This window comes from Trichechus manatus, unplaced genomic scaffold (assembly GCF_000243295.1).
Source record: "Trichechus manatus latirostris isolate Lorelei unplaced genomic scaffold, TriManLat1.0 scaffold00029, whole genome shotgun sequence".
Taxonomy (NCBI): Eukaryota; Metazoa; Chordata; class Mammalia; order Sirenia; family Trichechidae; genus Trichechus; species Trichechus manatus.
The window spans coordinates 22,924,051-22,944,346 of record NW_004443965.1 but is presented as its reverse complement, the minus strand read 5'-3'; the positions used below and the strand labels follow the sequence as shown (position 1 = coordinate 22,944,346).

Sequence of the window (20,296 nt, the reverse complement as noted above, 5' to 3'; positions counted from 1 at the left end):
CAAGCCCCCACAGTACGACAAACTGACAGACGAGGGGTGGCCCACAATAAATGCAGGATGGCCTAAAGAGAAAGGAGTCAACACATCTACAGAAAAGAAGGACTTCAAAATACATAATTTATCTATCCTTATATTCCCTTGTAGATAACTATGATGAATCTGGACTTACTAAGAGTTAGAAGGACAAGGAGCATGTTATGATATTGATGAATCCAAAGTAAATGTGGGGGGCTAAGTAGACTTTTGGAAAAATTAGTGATTTTATAAGGCTGCACAGTGGTTAATAGCTACAGCTGCTAACCAAAAGGTCGGCAGTTTGAATCCACCAGCTGCTCCTTTGAAGTTCTATGGGGCAGTTCTACTCTGTCCTATGGGGTTGCTATGAGTCGGAATCTACTCGACAACAATAGGTTTTGTTTTTTTTTTTGTTTGTTTGTTTTTAAATTATTCAGAAGGCTAACCATGCCCTTTGGTCACCTTTCTTTCCTTTGATGCATGAATAAACATCTTATTGCACGTCAACCATTCACAAAGCGTTGTACTTGATACATGTTCCCTGTTTCCAAGATTTTCCACGTAATATTACACCGCCTCATATGAGATGATCATTACGAAGTCGCTGCTCACATTCTTCCTCTCCATTAATATGTAAGTTCAGTTATTCTAACCTTTATGCAGAAGTTTATGGTTATGCATACATCCTACTTGTGGGAAAATTATATTCTTTACTAGGTTTTGATAATCACTAGAAATTCAACATTACAAACACACCTTAATCTACACTTTACAACATACTATAGTCTAAATTTGTTATACTGGCTTCCTCTATTCATTCCCAGCTGATCAACTTCCAAATCCTTGGTTTGCCGGGAGTTCAGAAATGGGTAATTTAACTTCCCATTTATGTCTTTTTTTCTTGTCATTTCTGTCTCTGGGAAAAGATATAATTAAAATTTAATTTATTTCAAATGGTTGTACAGGAAGAATAAAAAGTACTCCTCCAAACTAAAATCACAGTATTCTGCATCTCAGAGTTTCCAAAATATTAACCAAAAATCAGTAAATATTTTAATACTTAAACCCAGAGGACTTTGCTTCACACAAACTATTATTGCTAATTATTTTCAGAATGATAGCACATAATCATTTTCAATCTATTACTACCAAGATTACCCACATTATACCGAGTTTCACTGTATAAACAAACAAAACTAACTCCAGTCAAATCAACAATTCAGAATGGACTAATTCAAGAATCTATACATCTACCTATCTACATGCTGGTCCTACCCAAAAGGGAAGACACTACCTCTCTGGGGTGATTTGTGAGGCTCCTAGGTGGCACACACAGTTAAGCGTTTGTCTACTAACCAGAAGTTTGGCAGTTTGAACCCATTCAGCAGCTCTAGGGGAGAAGGCCCTGGCCATCTACTTCCATAAAGATTATAGGCAAGAAAACCCTATGGGCAGTTCTACACTGTCACATGGGGTCGCTATGAGTCAAAATCAACTCAACAGCACCCAAGAACAACAACAAAAAGTACTGTTGACCAAATACCACCATTATCAATCTGTCAGAATAACTGGAACCCTTGTCATTAAAATCACTTTTTTGGGTTAAGCCATTAACCATTAGAATCCTTCCTTTGGGTTAAGCGTTCTGAAACTCTCCAGAAAAAAAGTACTGTTAGTGAGATACTATGTTAACTCATTCCTTTGCAGTGCCTATGATATCCAACCCTCCTGAAAATCTTCAGAGGAACCATGCTGGTGCAGGACCCCTCGTCTCACAACCAAATTACTGAAAGAGCATTTCTTGTATCTCTGCATGCAGGTTCTTCTCCTGCCTATCAGTTAGACCAGTCTTCTAAAACATCACTCTCCCTCTTAAAATATTACCCTATGAAAAGCCTATACTAGACAAGAGCTGCTGAGCAAACTGATCATATAAGTACAGGGGATCCTTAGAAATTTATGTAAGTAGTTAGGAATAAAAACTTGTAAACTGTTAACAGGCAACTATCTGTTACAAAATCACATGCAAAATCACTAATGTCTTTCCTCTGATGAAGCAGTCAGAAGCGGTGGTGTGGATTTTAACTGCAGTGTTATTACGTCCACTGGAAAGTGCAAGCACTAAATTCCTTTAAAAACTTTCTGTAACTCAGTCCTCTCACTAAGTCACAAATTTAGCAATAAAAGCACAGTAACAAAAAACAACAAACAACCTGTTGCCCTCGAGTCGATTCTGACTCATAGCAACCCTGGACAGAGCAGAAATGCCTCCTAGTTTCCAAGGAGCGGCTAGTGAAGTCAAACTGCAGACTTTGGTTAGCAGCTAAGCTCTTAACCACTATATTACTAGGCCTCCAAAAGCACAGCAGTTCATACCAAAACAGTTAACTGTCTATCTCACAGGTTTCAAATCAGTGCTCAGACCATTAAGCAGAAGTATTTTCCAATTCAGGGCACTAATTTCTGTTAATTTTACAAAACTGACAGGTAATTAGTACTTACAATTTGCCAAACACTTCATAGCTGACAGTACCCAATGCGGAAGTTCTTCTGCAGGAAAAGGAAAATAAAAACAGTGTAATGCAATTGCATATAACTCAAGGAATTCTATGCAGTATTGGTACAATAAGAACGTACTGCTTGTCCAAGTAAAAAATGTAATATATATGCGAATCACAAATGTATGTCCCCTATTTATGTATTAGAACATTTAAAAGTCTCTCCTTAGTATCAGTGTTAGAACATGTGTTTGTAAAAATCACATCTACAAATGTCTTTAAGAATAAGATACACCTTTTAAGGCTTTAGTGAAAAGAAGACATTTGATGTGTTGTTGTAAAGATACAAACTAACAGACAAATCAATCATCCTGAGAATTATAGAAGAAAAAAAAACTGAAAAAGTAAAATATTAGTTATCAAATAGATTTGTTAAACCAGTTCAACAAACACCCAAAAAAAGGCAAATTTTATATGTCCAATATGAGTATCATTTTAAATGTTTCATTTTTAAAATGTTTTAGGCTGAGAAAGCTCCAGTGACATGTGGAAATGTACTGTTAATATTAGGAGAGCCTTAAAATAATAACAGGGACACTGCTACAAAAAAATCCCAGGGAACCATTTGGTGGAGAGTCTCTTCCCTCCTGGCCCTGGCACAGACACTTGATGAACTGGGTCAGCGTTCACGCTTCCACTTCTTCATCCTCTCCACTTTCTGTAAAATTGTGAAGATGCTTGTTGAATCGTGTTAGATCTAATGAATCTGAGGCTTGTGAAGTACTCTCTTCTTTCTGAAGAACTTATATAATAAATTGAAAGATGCCTGGTCATCTAACTGGTAGCTCAAAGTACTAATGTTTGCTACTCTCAGAGAATGTGGAAGGATTTCAGGTATATTTCAAAGTCTATACCCGCCTCATTCTATGCAACTTAATTCTACATGTTGATATTAACGTGACAACTCATGAAATCACAAACATATTCATTACTGTCTCCCACTGTCCGTCATTCCTGATATAGGAGTAGTGTTTCAGTTTCAAAGACATATTCTGTCCCTGCCAGGAAACACAGCCTAGAAAAACCCCTTTCCCTCTCCTAACTGCCCAGGCTCCCTCTGGTACAACTCTGTCGGCTGCCCAGGAGTCTCCAGCCCTAAATTTAATAACATTTGCAAAAACCCAAAATGCATAATACCATCTTTCCACATCCAAGAGGTCATTCTAGTTCCATACAATCTCAGCATCAAGAGTTGAACTAAAGGAAGAACCAATACAAGAGCCCATCCAATTCCAGTCTACCCCTGACCCATAGGAAGAAAGCTGGAAACTTTAAAATCAGCCTGGGATTCTAGCCCACTATGGGTACCATAAGGAGCCTTAGTGGCACAACGGTCGAGAGCTCAACTGCTAACTGAAAGGACAGTGATTCAAACCCACTAGCAGCTCCATGGGAGAAAAGACCTGGTGATTTGCTCCCATAAAGATTACGGCCTTGGAAACCCTATGGGGCAGTTCTGCTCTGTCATATGGGGACACCATGGGTCAGAATCGACTTGACAGCACACAACACAACCATGACAACATAGGTACTGTGACCATATTTTTCTAAATCCAAACCCAGGATAGGTGGCTTCCAAAATGTTTCCTTTTTCCTGAATTGTAAACCAGCTTGGATGAAAAGGTATAAAAAATTAAAGTATCTTCAGCATTGAAAGAGCTACATTTATTAAAAGGAAAAAATAATTTTAAATTATCTAAGAGAAAAAAAATGACATAAAATCAAGACAATCCCAGAAAATCTGACACAGGGATACCATAATGAAAAGGTGAATGAGAACAAAGTTCAATCAGACTCAGGACCCACCTGAAAACTAATCAAACTCCCAGTTAGTTCTCAAGCTTACTCACTTTTCAAGGATCTTCCAGCGGGAGCCACCTAATGCTCAGTGAGGAGTCCGTGGATGGCGCAAATGGTTAAACGCTCAGCTACTGAACGTAAGGTTCGTGGTTTAAATCTACACAGAGGTGCCTCGGAAGAAAGGCCTGGTGATCTACTTTCAAAAGATCCAGCCATTGGAAACCCTAAGGAGGACTGTGCTACTCTGACACACACGAGGTCACCGTGAGTCGGAATCGACTCAACAGCAACTGGTATGGTTTTTGGTTTAATGCCCAATGTGACTAATGCTGAACTAGCCTCTAGATGAATTTTGCTCAGGGGCCTGGACGCTCATCTTTCTATGACATTTTCTTAACCCAAACAATTAGTTAAAAAGAATTAAATGAGAGAAAGATATATGCAACAAAGGAGTAATTTTTATTTTAAGAAAATAAAAACCAGAGTTTAGGCAAGAGTTGAATAAAATCTGATGGACCCATGCAGCCAACATATTGTGTCAACCTAGAAGAAAATGGTTTTATGTACTTACTTGACTTGTCATCAAGGATAACAACTCCCTGCTTGCTAACACTATATACATTATGGATGATGAACTTGGAGTTGACAAGTTTGCTGTCTAAAACTTCTTCTAATGAATGTAGACCAAGGATTTTCTGTAAACTACATAAATAAATAACAAATTAGTTACTTTTTAAAAATCATTACTTTTCAAAAAATCTAGTGGGGCAAAAGATCAATCTTTAGAATCCGTTATTTTCATGTATTACCCAATGCCTTTGTGAGGCAAAAAGGTTAAAAATTGAGTATGACAAAAGGAAACTTAAAAGATATCCTTCACCATTAACATACTGCTTTGCTAATTTTAATGACATAACAACCTGAATGCCAAGGAAATAGTGTTATAGGTGAAAATATTATAAATAAGAAAAACTGGCTTATCCAATGACGAGAAACTGCTATTATACTTTTCATGAGAAAAATCTTGCTGTGACACCATTACCTATAGTACATCAAATTTATAGGAAACCAGATTTTCCATATCAGTTTCATTTAGCTTAAGATTTCTTAAAAACTTTTAAGCTCTTATTCTTAACTATTATATAAATGACAATAGACAATTCCAAGAATTCAGTAAAATTGGTTTTGCTAAGCAGCACAGCTGCAAATAATACAATCAAAAGTTGAGATTTGTATACATAATTTCAGAAATTAACTATGCAGAGAGTAGTAGACAAGCAAAAGAGGGGAAAAATGCACTAAAAGTTCTTATCGATATCAGTATTAAAAGCAGAAACAAATGCACATACTATGATAATGTCATAGACTTCCATATCTCTTCTACATTGGCCTCCGTCAGCTGTCTGCGGTGGACAAGACGGCAAGCCGGCACCTCTCCAATAGCAATACTGTGACGCTTGTACCACATCTCAGAATTCTAATTGAGAGAGACAGATTATAAATATTTCAGTATAAAATGGTATAATTTTATTAGAAATTTCTTTCATTTGGCTATTTCTTATTAGATTTAAAATAATAACTAGGAATATAAACTAGCTTTGCACGGATCTCAAAGGAGGTGATGTTACTTGCTGTGTAGTCGGCCCTCAACTCAAGGCAACCCATTCACAATGGAACAAAACGCTGCCCAGTCCTGTGCCATCCCATGATAGGTTGCACATCAAAAGATTGTGATACATAGGGTTTGGACAGACTGATTTTTTGGAAGTAGATTGCCTGGCTAGGAAGTAGATTTTTTTCCTTCCAGTCCATCTCTTAGTCTGGAAGCTCCACTGAAACCTGTTCAGCATCATAGCAACACACAAGCCTCCAGTGACAGATGGGTGGTGGTTGTGCATGAGGTGCACTGGCCAGAAACTGAACCCAGGTCTCCCACATGGAAGGCATGAATTCTACCACTGAACCATCATTGCCTGCCTCAGAGGAGTAAAGTAAGACTTTTAAATATCAGGTCTTATTATAAATGAATATTCATAAACTACAGAAGAACTGTGGCAATATGCATGACATTAATGAGTATTTTTTCCTGTGGAAGTTAAACTAATCAATGAAGTACCAGTGAAAAAAAATTTCATTAATTCAAAATTAAGTGGAGGAATGCCTGTTCAAATTCAAGCACTTTCCAAATTGAGTGACATTTTAAAATAAAGTGCGTTACTTTCAAGATTCTGATTTTTAATAAGCAAGGATCAAATACATACAATATTGTACAGCAGCCCCTTAACCTTTGGCACCTGCAAAAAGTGGGAAAAACAAGAGTTCCACAAAGAGCCTAGAGATGGCAAAGAGAAGAGGAGAAGGAATGAACTCCCGAGGCCGGCAGTATTATCAACCCCTTTCTACAGAGGGAAAAACTAAAACTTGGAGAGGATAAATAATGTGCCCAAAGTCCTACAGCTTTACCACTTCAACAGTCCCAGTACCTCATTTCTCACATGTAAGCTGCTTGACATGATTCATAGCACTTCCCTTTGGTCATCTCAGAGGAGAACGTTGATTTTTTAAGGAAAAACTTGTAAGAAATAATTTACAAAAGAGTTTCTATAATAGTTTTTTGCAAAGGTAGTATTGTAGAAAATACTATAAATTTGGAAATAAAGAGTAAGAAAATTGGTTTTTGTTTTGTTTTGAGAATTACTAACCTGTCAAATGAAATTCAAAGACCATGTGGATTTCTGTTAAGTATCTAAATTAAGGGTTTTATTCATTTATTTAGTTAGTTATTTAGTTATTGTTTATTATTGTAGTTCAAGCGAAAGTTTACACTTCAAGTTAGTCTCTTATACAAAAATTTATACATACATTGTTATGTGACCCTAATTGCTCTCCCTATACTGTGACAGCATACTCCTCCTTTCCACCCCTGATTTCCTAGGTCCATTCAACCAGCTCCTAACCCCCTCTACCTTCTCATCTCACCTCCGGACAGAAGCTGCCCGTTTAGTCTCTTGTATCTACTTGAGCTAAGAGTCACACTCCTCACGAGTATCACTTTATGTCCCACAGTTCAGTCCAATCCCTGTCTGAAGAGTTGGCCTCAGAAACTGTTCTAGCTCTGGGCTGACAGAGAATCCAGGCGCCATGCTTTCTGGGGTTCCTCCAGTCTCATTAAGTCTGGTCTTTTTACCAGAATTTGAGTTCTGCACCCCACCTTTCTCCTGCTCCAGCAGGGACTCTCTGTTTTATTCCCTGTTAGGGCGGTCATTGGTGGTAGCCGGGTACCATCTAGTTCTCGTCTCAGACTGACGAAGTCTCTGGTTTATGTGGCCGTTTCTGTCTCTTGAGCTAAGAATTTCATTTTTGAAAGCAGATGTACAAATTGTTGCATTTGCCTAGAAAACTCACTTCTAAAACTTATCCTAGAGAAATACTCACGGATACATTCAAACATTTATCTGTAAAGACGTTGCTCACTACCATGGTTTATAATACTGAAAATTTGGAAACACCGTACATATCTAACAATAAGGAGCTAGATAAATACATTATTTTCCTATGAGACACTGAAATATTAAAAATGATGTCAAATTTTAATAATGTAAAAAATGGCTGTAACACACTGTTCTAAGTAAAAAACGTAGGCTACAAAACAGTTTATCATAATTTCATTTTTATGTTAAAACATACATGGAAAAAAAGACACATAACAAAAATGCTAATAATAGTAATTCTCTCTGGATGATATTATGGGTACATTATTTTCTTCTTTTTCCTTGTTACTGTCTTTCAGTTGTATAATACTGTTTTAAAGTATTCTCAGGCCATTGTTACTACTTAAGGGACTGATGGTGTTGTGGGCTGAACTGCATCCCCAAAAACTATATGTTAAAGTCCTAATCCCTGGTACCTGTGAATGCAACTTTGTTTGGAAGTAAGGTCTCTGTAATCAAGTTAAGATGAGGTCATACTGGATTAGGATGGTGTCTTAGTTTCTTAGTGCTGCTATAACAGAAATACCACAAGCGGGTGGCTTTAACAAACAGAAATTTATTTTCTCACAGTTTAGAAGCTAGAAGTCCAAATTCATGATACTGGCTCCAGGCAAGGTTTTCTCTCTCTGTCAGCTCTGGGGAAGATCTTATCTCTTTTCACTTCTGTTCCAGGGTTCCTTGGGGATCTTCATGTGGCATGGCATCTAATCTTCCCCCATCTATGCTTCCTTGCTTCTATGCCTAATCTGCTCTTTTTGTAACTCAGAAGTGATTAGCTTAAGACATACCTTACACTGATATGTCATCACTAACATAACAAAGAAAACCCTATTCCCAAATGAGAATACATCTATAGGTATAGGGGTTAGGATTTACAACACATATTTTGGGGGGACACAATTCAATCCATAACAGATGGTGCTAATCCAATGACTGGTGTCCTTATAAGAAGAAGAGAGATGACGGAGAAGGAAAACAGACACAGAAGGAGAATGGCCATGTGAAGATGTAGGCAAAGATTAGAATTATGCTGCCACGAGCACAACCCAGGATTGCAGGCCAGCATCAGAAGCTAGGAGAGATTCTCCTAGACTGTGACAGAATAAATTTCTGTTGTTTTAAGCCACCTAGTTTGTGGTAATTTGTTATGGTAACCTTAGGAAACTAATACAGAGGGAAAATTGGACCAAGGCTGGTGATTCACCGACTATTTCTCCCAGCTGCCAGTCTCTAGGTCTTTTGTTAACAGCACTTACCATAACAACTGGCCGTACTGGGATGTTTTCTTGTGAAGTGCCTGGTGGGGGATCATTCCATTCTGGAAACTTAATAACATCCTTTTGGTATGAGGGCTTCTTTGGATATGGTTTCAGAGGTGAGGAAGGAGGAAATCTAAAAATCAAGAAGAAATCTCTGTTATTACAGTCAGTGGGAGACAAAGATATTTTAACAATAGTCCTGCTTCTTATACCCTTGAGAATTTATATAATAATTCCAAACCTCAGATAATAAATGAAATCATACTTAATCAAAGCATTACACATAGCTGATCATACCCAACAAGAAGATAGTTTTTTAAAATATTCATTCATCATGCACATTAAATAACATTTATGGAGGAAAACAGGAATCAAACGTGACGCATTTTAAAAATAAATAAAACTTGTTTTCTTATCATTTACTTTTCATGATTAAAGTTGTTCTTAATGGAATGCTAGGGTAGGCCATTTCTTTCACCCAGCTCAAAGTCCTTGTAGCCTTATAACTCAAGTCAAAATTTATAGATGATAAGTATGTAAATTGAAATTATTAATAGAGAAATCTTCAGTAATACTTGCTGAGAAAGAATGTATTAGCACAAAAATCATTTGGTCTAACATTCACTTTTATAACTATTTCTAACAAAGACTGATCTTACTTCTCCTGAATATCTAACACTTCACACTGAGATTGAAGCTTCAGTCTAGAAATCCAGCTAGAAAGTTACTCAGTGTTTTTATTCTGTTTTTCTACACTCCCTCCCTGTTCCTATCCCTCCTAGGTATCTACAGCATCACTCCTTGAATTGGTACATAGTAACCTAAATTCTAGCTCTCTTTAAAGTGGCCTTGCCCATACCATACCTGATAAAGAACAACAGAAAGGTAATTAAATATGCATATATTTTTTCAGAAAATCTTTTTCTATTAGCTTGTTAGGAAAGAATATGATCAGATTTTTAAAAACTATGCAAGAACTCCAGGGCATAATGGCGACCTGGGAGTCAATAGATTGTTGACTTTTTATTTTGGTCTGTTGTTCTTTTAAGTCATGTTAAAAACCTAAATGCGCAGAGAAACACCAGAAATTAGTGCAATAGAATATATTTATTGTGAATAGATATGATTCAAATCCGGCAGTGTTAAACCAAAAGTATCAGGAAGGCGCTCAAAGAGGTGATATGAAAACAGGTTATATAGGCGGGGTCCAGTCAGGGTAGTCTCTTGAAGATCACTGTAAATTCCTTTCATGTTGGTTTCTCAGGAGATAGAGTCAGAGCACAGGCAGGGTCTCAGGGTCAGTCAGCTGTAAAAACAGAGTTATGAAGGACACACCCTATATCCTAAAACACAGCTTCCAGTCAGACCCTGACGTTCTGTTTCTCTAAATTGGCTGCACATAGATAATTCTCCAAAAGGGCCCAATGCCTGAGGCAAAACTGTCTCCACTAAGCCGCTTTCTAGGCTATTGTTTTACTTGAAGGTGGCTCTAGGAAACACAGTTCCTCAAAGGCTCAAGATTTAAAAGAACACCTAAGGACAAATGGCCTGGGTGGGTCACCCCAACTCCATGGACTCCAGAAATCTGGATTCCAGGATAATTAAAACATTTCTCAATCAAAAGGCTTAAAATTTTGTCCCTGATATCCAACAGAAAAAAAAGTAAGTAACTAAACAACTAAATAGCCGAATAACTAAAAATCTTATTCTTATGACAAATGCAAAAATAAAGAATTTTAAAATATCTATAGTTTACAAAGAAAGTTTACAGCAAGATGAATCAGAAGAATCACAAATAGTAAAAGTATTTAAAAAACAGTCCCAATAGATTTGGAATGGGATGACAAATAGAGATGGTAAACAGAGAAGTTGAGCTATCTCTGAGAAGAACATTCAATAACTGCATTTTATTAGAAAAGTCAGTTTGGGATTAGTAAGAAAAAAAATAAGATCTAGAAATCATTAAATCAAGTTAAAGATAAATAAACTGAAAGATAGCTTTAAGTTTTGGTAACTAAGTTATGAAGGCAGGTGTTCCCAGTAGATTCCAAAATATAAATTAAATGGATCTTTAAAGCAAGTCAAAGGTATCTCATTTTGTAAACAAAGGCTGGCCTACAGAAGTCCAGTCCTATTTCCTGGAAGCCAACAATCACAGGAACAAAAGTCCAAATAAAGTAATGTATGCACAGATAGAAAAACACACACATACATACACAATAGTACATGTAATTCCAGGGAATTTGAAGACCACCCCCTAGCCCATTCAAAATTAAATACAACTCCTAACCCCCCCACCACCACCACCAACACCCACTGCTCACTCCCTGACCCCATTCCTTCACTGTAATATAAAAACGTTTGGACTTGGATTCCAGTCTTGCTCTCTCACAAATTGTCTATGTGTCCTTTGGAAAGTAACAGTCTTTCTAAGTCATAGATTATTCACTTGTCAAATGAAGGAATTAAATTGGATGATCTGTAAATTTCCTCCTGGCTACAAAAATGTGTTTCTTGTGTTTCCACACACAAAAACAAGTAGTATCTTCCAAATACCAAAGTAAAATTTCTTATGTGGAGAATTGTGATTGAAGAGATGCCAAGGAGTCACTTTTTCTCCATGCTGAGAAGATGAACTCTTTGCGGTGAATAACATCTATAGCCATCAATAGCAGGTATGGGATCTATTTTCACAGCAGCCTTTGAGTCTGGCAACCTTGTCTGAGATAAACTATAGAGGAGCTCCCTCTAGTGGGCTACTTTTACTTTCTGCATTGAAAGTTAACAGTTTAGTTCAAACACTATACTCATGTAATTCTGGGCTGGAAAGAGAGTTAGAGATAAAAGGCCATGTTTTTTCAATTAAGGTAATTAAGGCTTAGAAGAGGAAAACAACGTATTAAAAACTTAATGACTAACTGGCCAATAGAGCAAACTATCTTACACAAAAGATTTATAAGACCGATAATAAGAAAAAAACAAAATTTTATAGAAAGGTATTAAAGAACTAAGTTGATACACGTATATATCATGTAAGTGAATAAGAAGATTCAATATCATAAAATGTCAATTTCCTCCTAAAGATAGTTTTTGATGAAATTCCAATCAAAATAGAGTCTTTCATGAAACATGATAAACTGATTCTAAAATTTATATGGAAATACAAGGGCCAAAAGTAATCAAGACACTCTTTAAGAAGAAAAACAACAGGAGGGAACTTGCCCTGCCACATATCAAGACTAATTAAGATAATATGGTACTGGTAGCATAGACCAGGGTTTGGTGATCTCAGCACGATTAACATTTTGGGCTGAATAATTCTGTTATGAAGGGATGTCATGCACATTGTAGGATGTTTAGCAGTATCCCCAGGCCTTTACCCATTAGATGCTAGTAGCACTCTCTACTCCAACCAAAAATGTCTCCAGGCTTTGCCAAATGTCCCTTGCAAAATCTCCCCCAGTTCAGAAACATTGCCCTAAACAAAGAGAATCCAAAACAAAAACAAACACATATTTAGAAACCGAATTTATGACAGAGCAGGGATTACAGAGCAATGGGAAAGTAAGGATTGTTCAATAAGTAGTACTGGCCCAATTGGAAATCCATTTGGGAAAATGAAATTGCATCCCTGTGGCAGACTGCATGTCCAAAGATGTCTAAACATTACCTCCCATCCCATGTGCTCTTCAGCAATGCAATCTTGCCACTACCCTATCAAGAGATGGAGTAGATGTCTCTATCCTTTTGGATCTGGACAAGCCCTCTAATTGCTTTGATAAACATAATATGGCAGAACTAAGAGTGTGCCATTTCTAGGTGTAGCCCTTAACTGGCATGGCAATTTCCTCTTCCTGCCTCTGGGAACTCTTGCTGTTAAATCACTCATTCTTGGGAAAACTCCTTCCTAGAAACCAGCCATCACATAAGAAATACAGCTACTCTGAGATCACCATGCTGTCAGAAGCCTAAGAAACAGGAAGAGGCCCTAGAAGATAACTACGTGGAAAGAGAAGACATCAAAGGAGCATCAAAGCTCCAGACTTGTAAATGAAGACGTCATCCTGGAGTGGGTACTCCAGCCCCAACAGGCAGAGATGATGCCCAGCTAAGCCCTTCCTGATTCTTGATCCGCAAAATATACAATGGTTGTTTTAGACCTTAACTTTGGGTATAGTTTTATTACACAGCAATGTATAACCAGAACAAAAATTGGTGCATTTGCATCAAGACCAAGCAGTGACTAGAGGCCTGAAGGGTCTGAGGGAGACTTGCAAGGGGGCCAGAAGAACAGTGAGGAGGCTGTTATCAGAAGCTGGAGAAGAGACTCATGTTAGACAGTAGCATATTGAAGTTGTCAAGGATTTCATTTTACTTGGATCTACAATCAACACCCATGGAAGCAGCAGTCAGGAAATCAAACAACTTATTACATTGGGCAAATCTGCTGCAAAGGACCTCTTTAAAGTGTTAAAAAGCAAAGATGTCACTTTGAGGACTAAGGTGCGCCTGACCCAAGCCATGGTAATTTCAATTGTCTCATATGCCCCTGAAAGCTGGACAATGAATAAGGAAGATCGAAGACAAATTGATGTCTATGAATTATGGTTTTGGCGAAGAATATTGAATATACCATGGACTGCCAGAAAAATGAACAAATTTGTCTTGGAAGAAGTACAGTTAGAATGCTCTTTAGAAGCGAGGATGGTGAGACTTCGTCTCACGTACTTTGGACACGTTATCAGGAGGGACCAGTCCCTGGAGAAGGACATCATGCTTGATAATGTAGAGGGTCAGAGAAAAAGAGGAAGACCCTCGACGAGATGGATTGACACAGTGGCTGCAAGAGTGGGCTCAAACATAGCAACAATTGTGAGGATGGCATAGGACCAGGTAGTATTTCGTTCTGTCATACACAGGGTCACTATGAGTTGGAACCAACTTGACAGCACCTAACAACAACATGTAGTAGCATAAAGTTCAGTAAAGTATCACCTACGGTAACATGGGGAAAAAAAAGGTACTAGACAAACAGGTGGATTTGGCTAAGGATTTTATAGGCAGAATATCGAAAGTGCCAAATGTGATGATAGGGTATGGATTGAGAGAGATGAACTAAAGAAGTAACTTCTGAGCAGAATTTAGAGGTGGAGCCAGTACATAAAGGTGCCAGCACTTGATGACTCAAAAATAAAACTATTTCTCACTCCCAATTGCTCCCATAAAAAGGTTCTCAAAGTAAAAATGGCCTCAAGGCAAAGATCAAATCTAGGGTGTTTCTTTTGCTATAACCTCAGAAAGACTGAAGACAGTACCTCATAGTCACAGTTAAACTAATAGGGCTTCTAAAAATCTTAAGTGTGTGGTGCCATAGCAGATTTATAAGCAGCCTAGGACACAAAAGAGATATTTGTGTGGTATTTGTCTAATGGTGTAAACCACAATAAGATTCATTCAAAAAAATTTTTTTTTTAGTCTCAACATTTTATAAGACGATAGTACTAACAGAATCACCATCCACTTGGACTAAAGAAGAGATACAGTTCAAAATCAAAAAAGCAGCCAGGGCTCCCAAACTTCTACAAGCAAGAAGTCTCTAAGAAAGCTACTCCTCCGCAAACATGAGTCGTTTCTTATGAAAAGGAAGGATGATTCAAAATGCAGAGCCAAGAGTTCAGAGTGGGGTCAGAAACCACACAGAATTGTGCGTTAATCAAAAAATGGCAGACATACGTCCAACTACATTTTAGTAATACTATGAACCAGTGATTGCTATATGTGATGTTGTAATGGGATGAAACTTTGGCAGACTTGATGGCAGAGGTAAATGTAGTTTACAAATGAAAGGAATATTATTATGGCCAGTGGTAAACTACAACAGATTGTACTTTCCAAAGATATCCACAACAATGTCTCTCATCACATATGCTCTTCCATGATGCAACTTTGACACTCCCTCATCTAAGGGAGGAGATTATTTCTCTAAACCCTTAAATCTAACAAATAGAATACAGCAGAAGTAATGCTATGACAATTCTTGGCATAGATTTCAACTGCCTGGCAGCTCTCTTCTTACCTGCTGGAATGCTTGCACTTGGGATGCTCATTCTTGGGATGCAACCTCTTGGAATCCAGCCACCATGTAAGTATGGTGACTACCCTAAGACCATGTTGCTGTGTGAAACACAGCCCACTTGGAGATGACCTAGACGATGAAACTCCATGTACAAAGGACCAAGAAGCACAAAGGCACATTTGTGAGTAAAGAAGCCATCTCGGAAGTGAATTTTTTAGCCCAACTGATGCTTTCTGAGTGAGAGGCAAATTACTCATCTGAGCCCTTCCTAAATTCTTGACACAAAAACCATGAACAGAATAAAATGGCTGTGTTAAGTCACTAAATTGTGAGACATTATTTCTCAGCAATAGATAATCAGAGCAACCCTCAATACAGACCCTATATAAAAATCATGGGCAAAAAACATAAAACTTAAAGCATAATGTAAGATCTCTCTGACCTTGGGTAATAAAGGAACTCTTTTCAAGCAAGATGTCAAAATCATATACCATAAAGAAAAATACTGATATAGTCAAAAACATTAAAATTAAGGGCTTTTCTGCTCACTGAAATACTATAAATAAAGAAAAATTTGGGAGATTTTTGTAATCCATATAATTGGGTTAATTGTGTTAATATCCAGAATATATATTTTTTTAATCTCCTAAGAGATCTCCTATAGGAAAAGGTGAAGGATATGAACAAGGCACTTCCAGAAATGGACTCAGGAATGATGAATAAACATACAAAAAGATACTCAATCCCATCAGTAGTCAGGAAATGTAAAATAACATCACAGGGAAACAGCATTTCACATATACCACACTAGCAAAAACCATCAATTATCAAACCAGTCAATATCAAATATTTTCTACTACTGGGATAAAAATTAGCATATCCACTGTGAAAAACAGTTTAGCAGCACCTAGTAAAGTTGAACATGCACATATCCTCTAAACTACTTCTGCTCCTAGGTAACTCTGAGTACTCTAAAAAAAACTCTTGCACATGTGAAAAAGGAAACATGCACATAAATGTTCATAGCAGCATTGTTTATAATAGCAAGAAATTGGAAGCAATCCAAATATCTACTAACAAGAGAACAGATAGAATGTGGTCTATTAATACAATCAAATAAATGACATAGCTGTGGGCACTGAATGAACTATAACTACATACATCAACAGGAATGAATCCTAAAAATCATGAATAACAAAAGAACAAGTCAGAGAAGAATACACACTCTAATATCTTCTATATAAAGTTCAAAAACAGAAAAACACTTCAAACACAAAAACAATATATTCTTTAGGGATACAAGCATAAGTGATAAAACAATAAAGAGAAGCAAGGGGATGATTAACACAGAAGTTAGAACTTTGATGACCTCTCAGGAGAGGAAGATGAAAATTGTGGGTCAACAGATAATTCATTTTATTATTCTTATTTCAATTGTTCAGATACAGCTTTTACACTCTTTTATGAAAGATATGAGGAGTCCTGGTTGCACAATGATTAAGTGCTTGGCTGCTAACCAAAACATTGGCTGCTAGAACCCACCAGCTGCTCTGCTTCTGTAAAGATTATAGCCTAGGAAACCCTATGGGGCAGTTCTACTCTGTTATATAGGCTTGCTGTGAGTCAGAATTGACTCGGCAGCACACAACAACAACATGAACAACAAACAAAAACGTTTGAGAACATTAAAAAAGAGCAGAGCTCTCTCCAGTGGACTATCTTTGTTTTGCTTCAAAAATTGTCAGTTCTAACGTTATGATCATGGAATTCTAGAAGTATAAAGTCTCTTAGAAATCATCCAGTACAAACTGCACATTTGTACACAGAAGAAATTGAGACTAGTAAAGCAACTGGACCCCAAATAGCGAAAGCAACACTGAAGAAAAAGAACAAAGCAGTAGGCCTTACACTCTTCAATATGAAAACACACTATACAGCCACTGTAATCAAAACAGCCTGATACTGCCACTTTGTTTGAGGAAAAATTAGAAAAAAGAATGAAGAAACCCTGAGAACAATGTGGGATACAATCAAAAGTCAAACTTTGCAAGTGATCGGAGTTCCAGAAGAGGAAGAGAAAACGGAAAACACAGAGAGGATCATTGAAGAATTGCTGACAAACAACTTTCCGAATGTCATGAAAGATGAAAAGCTGACCATCCAAGAAGCTCAGCGAACCCCATATAGGATAGACCCCAAAAGAAAATCACCAAGGCATATCATAATCACACCCTCTAAAATCAAAGACAAAGAAAGAATCCTGACAGCAGCTCAAGAAAAACGGAAAGTCACATACAGAGCGGAAACAGTAAGACTAAGCTCTGATTACTCAGCATAAATCATGCAAGCAGGAAGGCAATGGGATGAGGTATATAAAACCTTGAAAGAAAATAATTGCCAACCAAGAATAACATATCCTGCAAAACTCTTGCTCAGATAGGATGGCAAAATTAGGACATTAACAGATACGCAGAAATTAAGGGAATATACAAAAACGAAACCAAACTTACAAGAGTTATTAAAGGGAGTCCTTCAGTTAGAGAACAAACAACATTAGATAACAGCCTGAATCTAGGATGCAAGACCACATCAGCCAGATACCAACCTACATAATGAACTCTCAAAGATAAAATAAAACTAAAAGATTTACAACAGGAAACCAAAGAGGTTAATCTGTAAATGACAACAACATCAGAACAATAAAAGAGGAAATAAATGGTGTAGGTACAGAGCTTTCAAATGGAAAGGAAGTCCAGGTGATATCAAGTAATAAAAGACTAGTTCAAGCTTAGGAAGATATGGGTAAACTTCAAGGGAACCACAAAAAAGTTAACAAACCTACTCATCAAAATAAAGAAGAAAAACATAAAGTCTCAGTAAACACAAAATCTACAAAAACAAAAGAAATGAAAAAAAAATCCACAAACTAAAGGAATTCAGCACAGGGGAGTAAGAGGAAGAAGAAAACGTCAGAACCACAAAAAAGTACTACAAAATGACAACAATAAACTCACACCTATCAATAATTAAACACTGAACGTAAATGGCCTAACTGCACCCATAAAGAGAAAAAAGACAGTGACAGAATGGATTTAAAAAAAAAAATAAAAAGGACCCATCAATACACTGTCTACAAGAGACATACATATCTTAGAAACAAAGACATAAACTTATTAAAAATCAAAGGATGGAAAAAAATATACCAAGCAAAAAGTTACCAAAAAAAGAGCAGGAGTGGCAATACTAATCTCAAATAAAATAGACTTTAAAACAAAATCCACCATAAAAGACAAAGAAAGGCACTATATAATGATGAAAGGGATGATCCATCATGAAGACATAACCATAATAAACAACTATGCACCCAGTGACAGGGCTCCAAAATACATAAAACAAACCCTAACAGCACTGGAAAGAGAAATCAACAGTTTTACAATAATAATACGAGACTTCAACACACCACTCTAGGTAAAGGACAGAACATCTAGAAAGAAATTTAACAAAGATGTAGAAGATCTAAAGGCCACAGTCAGCCAACTTGAACCACAGATATATATAGAACACTCCACTGAACATCATCAATGTACAAATTCTTTTCCAATGCACATGGAACATTCTCTAGAATAGACCAGATCTTAGGCCACAAAGCAATCCTCAAAAAAATCCAAAACATTGAGATAATACAAAGTAACTTCTCCGATCGCAACGTCATCAAAGTAGAAATTAATAACATGAAGAACAAGGAAAAAAATCATATACATGGAAACTGAATGAAACCCTACTTAAAAACCACTGGGTAATAGAAGAAATCAAAGATGGAATCAAAAAATTCCTAGAATCAAAGGACAATGAAAACACATCATACCAAAACCTTTGGGACATAGTAAAGGCAGTGGTTACAGGTCAATTTACAGCAATAGATGCACACATCAAAAAAGAAGAAAGGGACAAAATCAAAACATTAGCTACACAACTGGAACAAATAGAAAGAGAACAGCAAAAGCCCACAACCACCAGAAGAAAGGAAATACTAAAAATCAGAGCAGAAATAAATGAAATACAGAATAGAAAAAAAATAGAAAGAACCAACGAGATCAAAAGTTGATTCTTGGAAAGGACCAACAAAATTGACAAACCACTGGACAAACTGACAAAAGAAACACAGGAGAGGATTCAAATAACGCAAATAAGAAATGAAATGGGGGACATTATAACAGACGCAACTGAAATAAAAAGGATCATAACAGAGTACTATGAAAAACTACACTCCAACATATTTGAAAACCTACAGGAAATGGACAAATTTCTAGAAACACACTACCTACCCAAACTAACATAAACTGAAGTTGAAAATCTGAACAGACCCATAACAGGAAAAAGATTGAAAAGATAATAATAAAAACTCCCAACAACAAAAAAAAAGCCCTGGTCCAGATGGCTTCACTGGAGAATTCTATCAAACATTCAGAGAAGAGCTTATACCAGTACTACTCAAGCTATTTCAGAACATAGAAAAGGAAGCGACACTTCCAAATTCATTCTATGAAGCCAGCATAATCACCCTGATACCAAAACCAGGCAAACACACCACAAAAAAAGAAAATTACAGACCAATATTTCTCATGAAAATAGATGCAAAAATTCTGAACAAATTTCTAGCAAATAGAATGCAGCATCATATCAAAAAAATAATACACCATGACCAAGTAGGATTCATACCAGGTATGCATGAATGATTCTACATTAGAAAATCAATCAATGTAATCCACTAGATAAATAAAAGAATCACATGATCATCTCAAATGACACAGAAAAGGCATTTGACAAAGTCCAACATCCATTCCTGATTAAAACTCTCAATAAAATAGGTACAGAAGGGAAATTCCTCAACATAATAAAGGGCATCTATACCAAAGCAACAGCCAACACCATTCTTAATGGAAAGAGGCTGAAAACATTCCTCTTGAGAACAAGAATAAGACAAGGATGTCCTTTATCACCACTCCTATTTAACATCATGCTGCAAATCCTAGCTAGAGCAATAAGGCAAGAAAAAGAAATCAAGGGCATCCAAATTGTTAATGAAGAAGTTAAACT

At 36.8% G+C, this 20,296-nt stretch overlaps 1 protein-coding gene across 2 annotated transcripts in view; it reads right to left on the bottom strand.

Moving 5' to 3' along the window:
- The window catches only part of DEPDC1B (DEP domain containing 1B), a 74,633-nt gene that overhangs the window by 30,264 nt on the left and 24,073 nt on the right, over nucleotides 1-20,296 (bottom strand). For both annotated transcript variants that reach the window (XM_004374562.2, XM_023729627.1), the window contains exons 2-5: nucleotides 9,121-9,256; nucleotides 5,723-5,850; nucleotides 4,945-5,075; nucleotides 2,518-2,565 (exon numbers count right to left, since the gene is read on the bottom strand). In XM_004374562.2, the coding sequence (XP_004374619.1) occupies nucleotides 2,518-2,565; nucleotides 4,945-5,075; nucleotides 5,723-5,850; nucleotides 9,121-9,256 (443 nt within the window). The remainder of the gene's footprint in view (nucleotides 1-2,517; nucleotides 2,566-4,944; nucleotides 5,076-5,722; nucleotides 5,851-9,120; nucleotides 9,257-20,296) is intronic.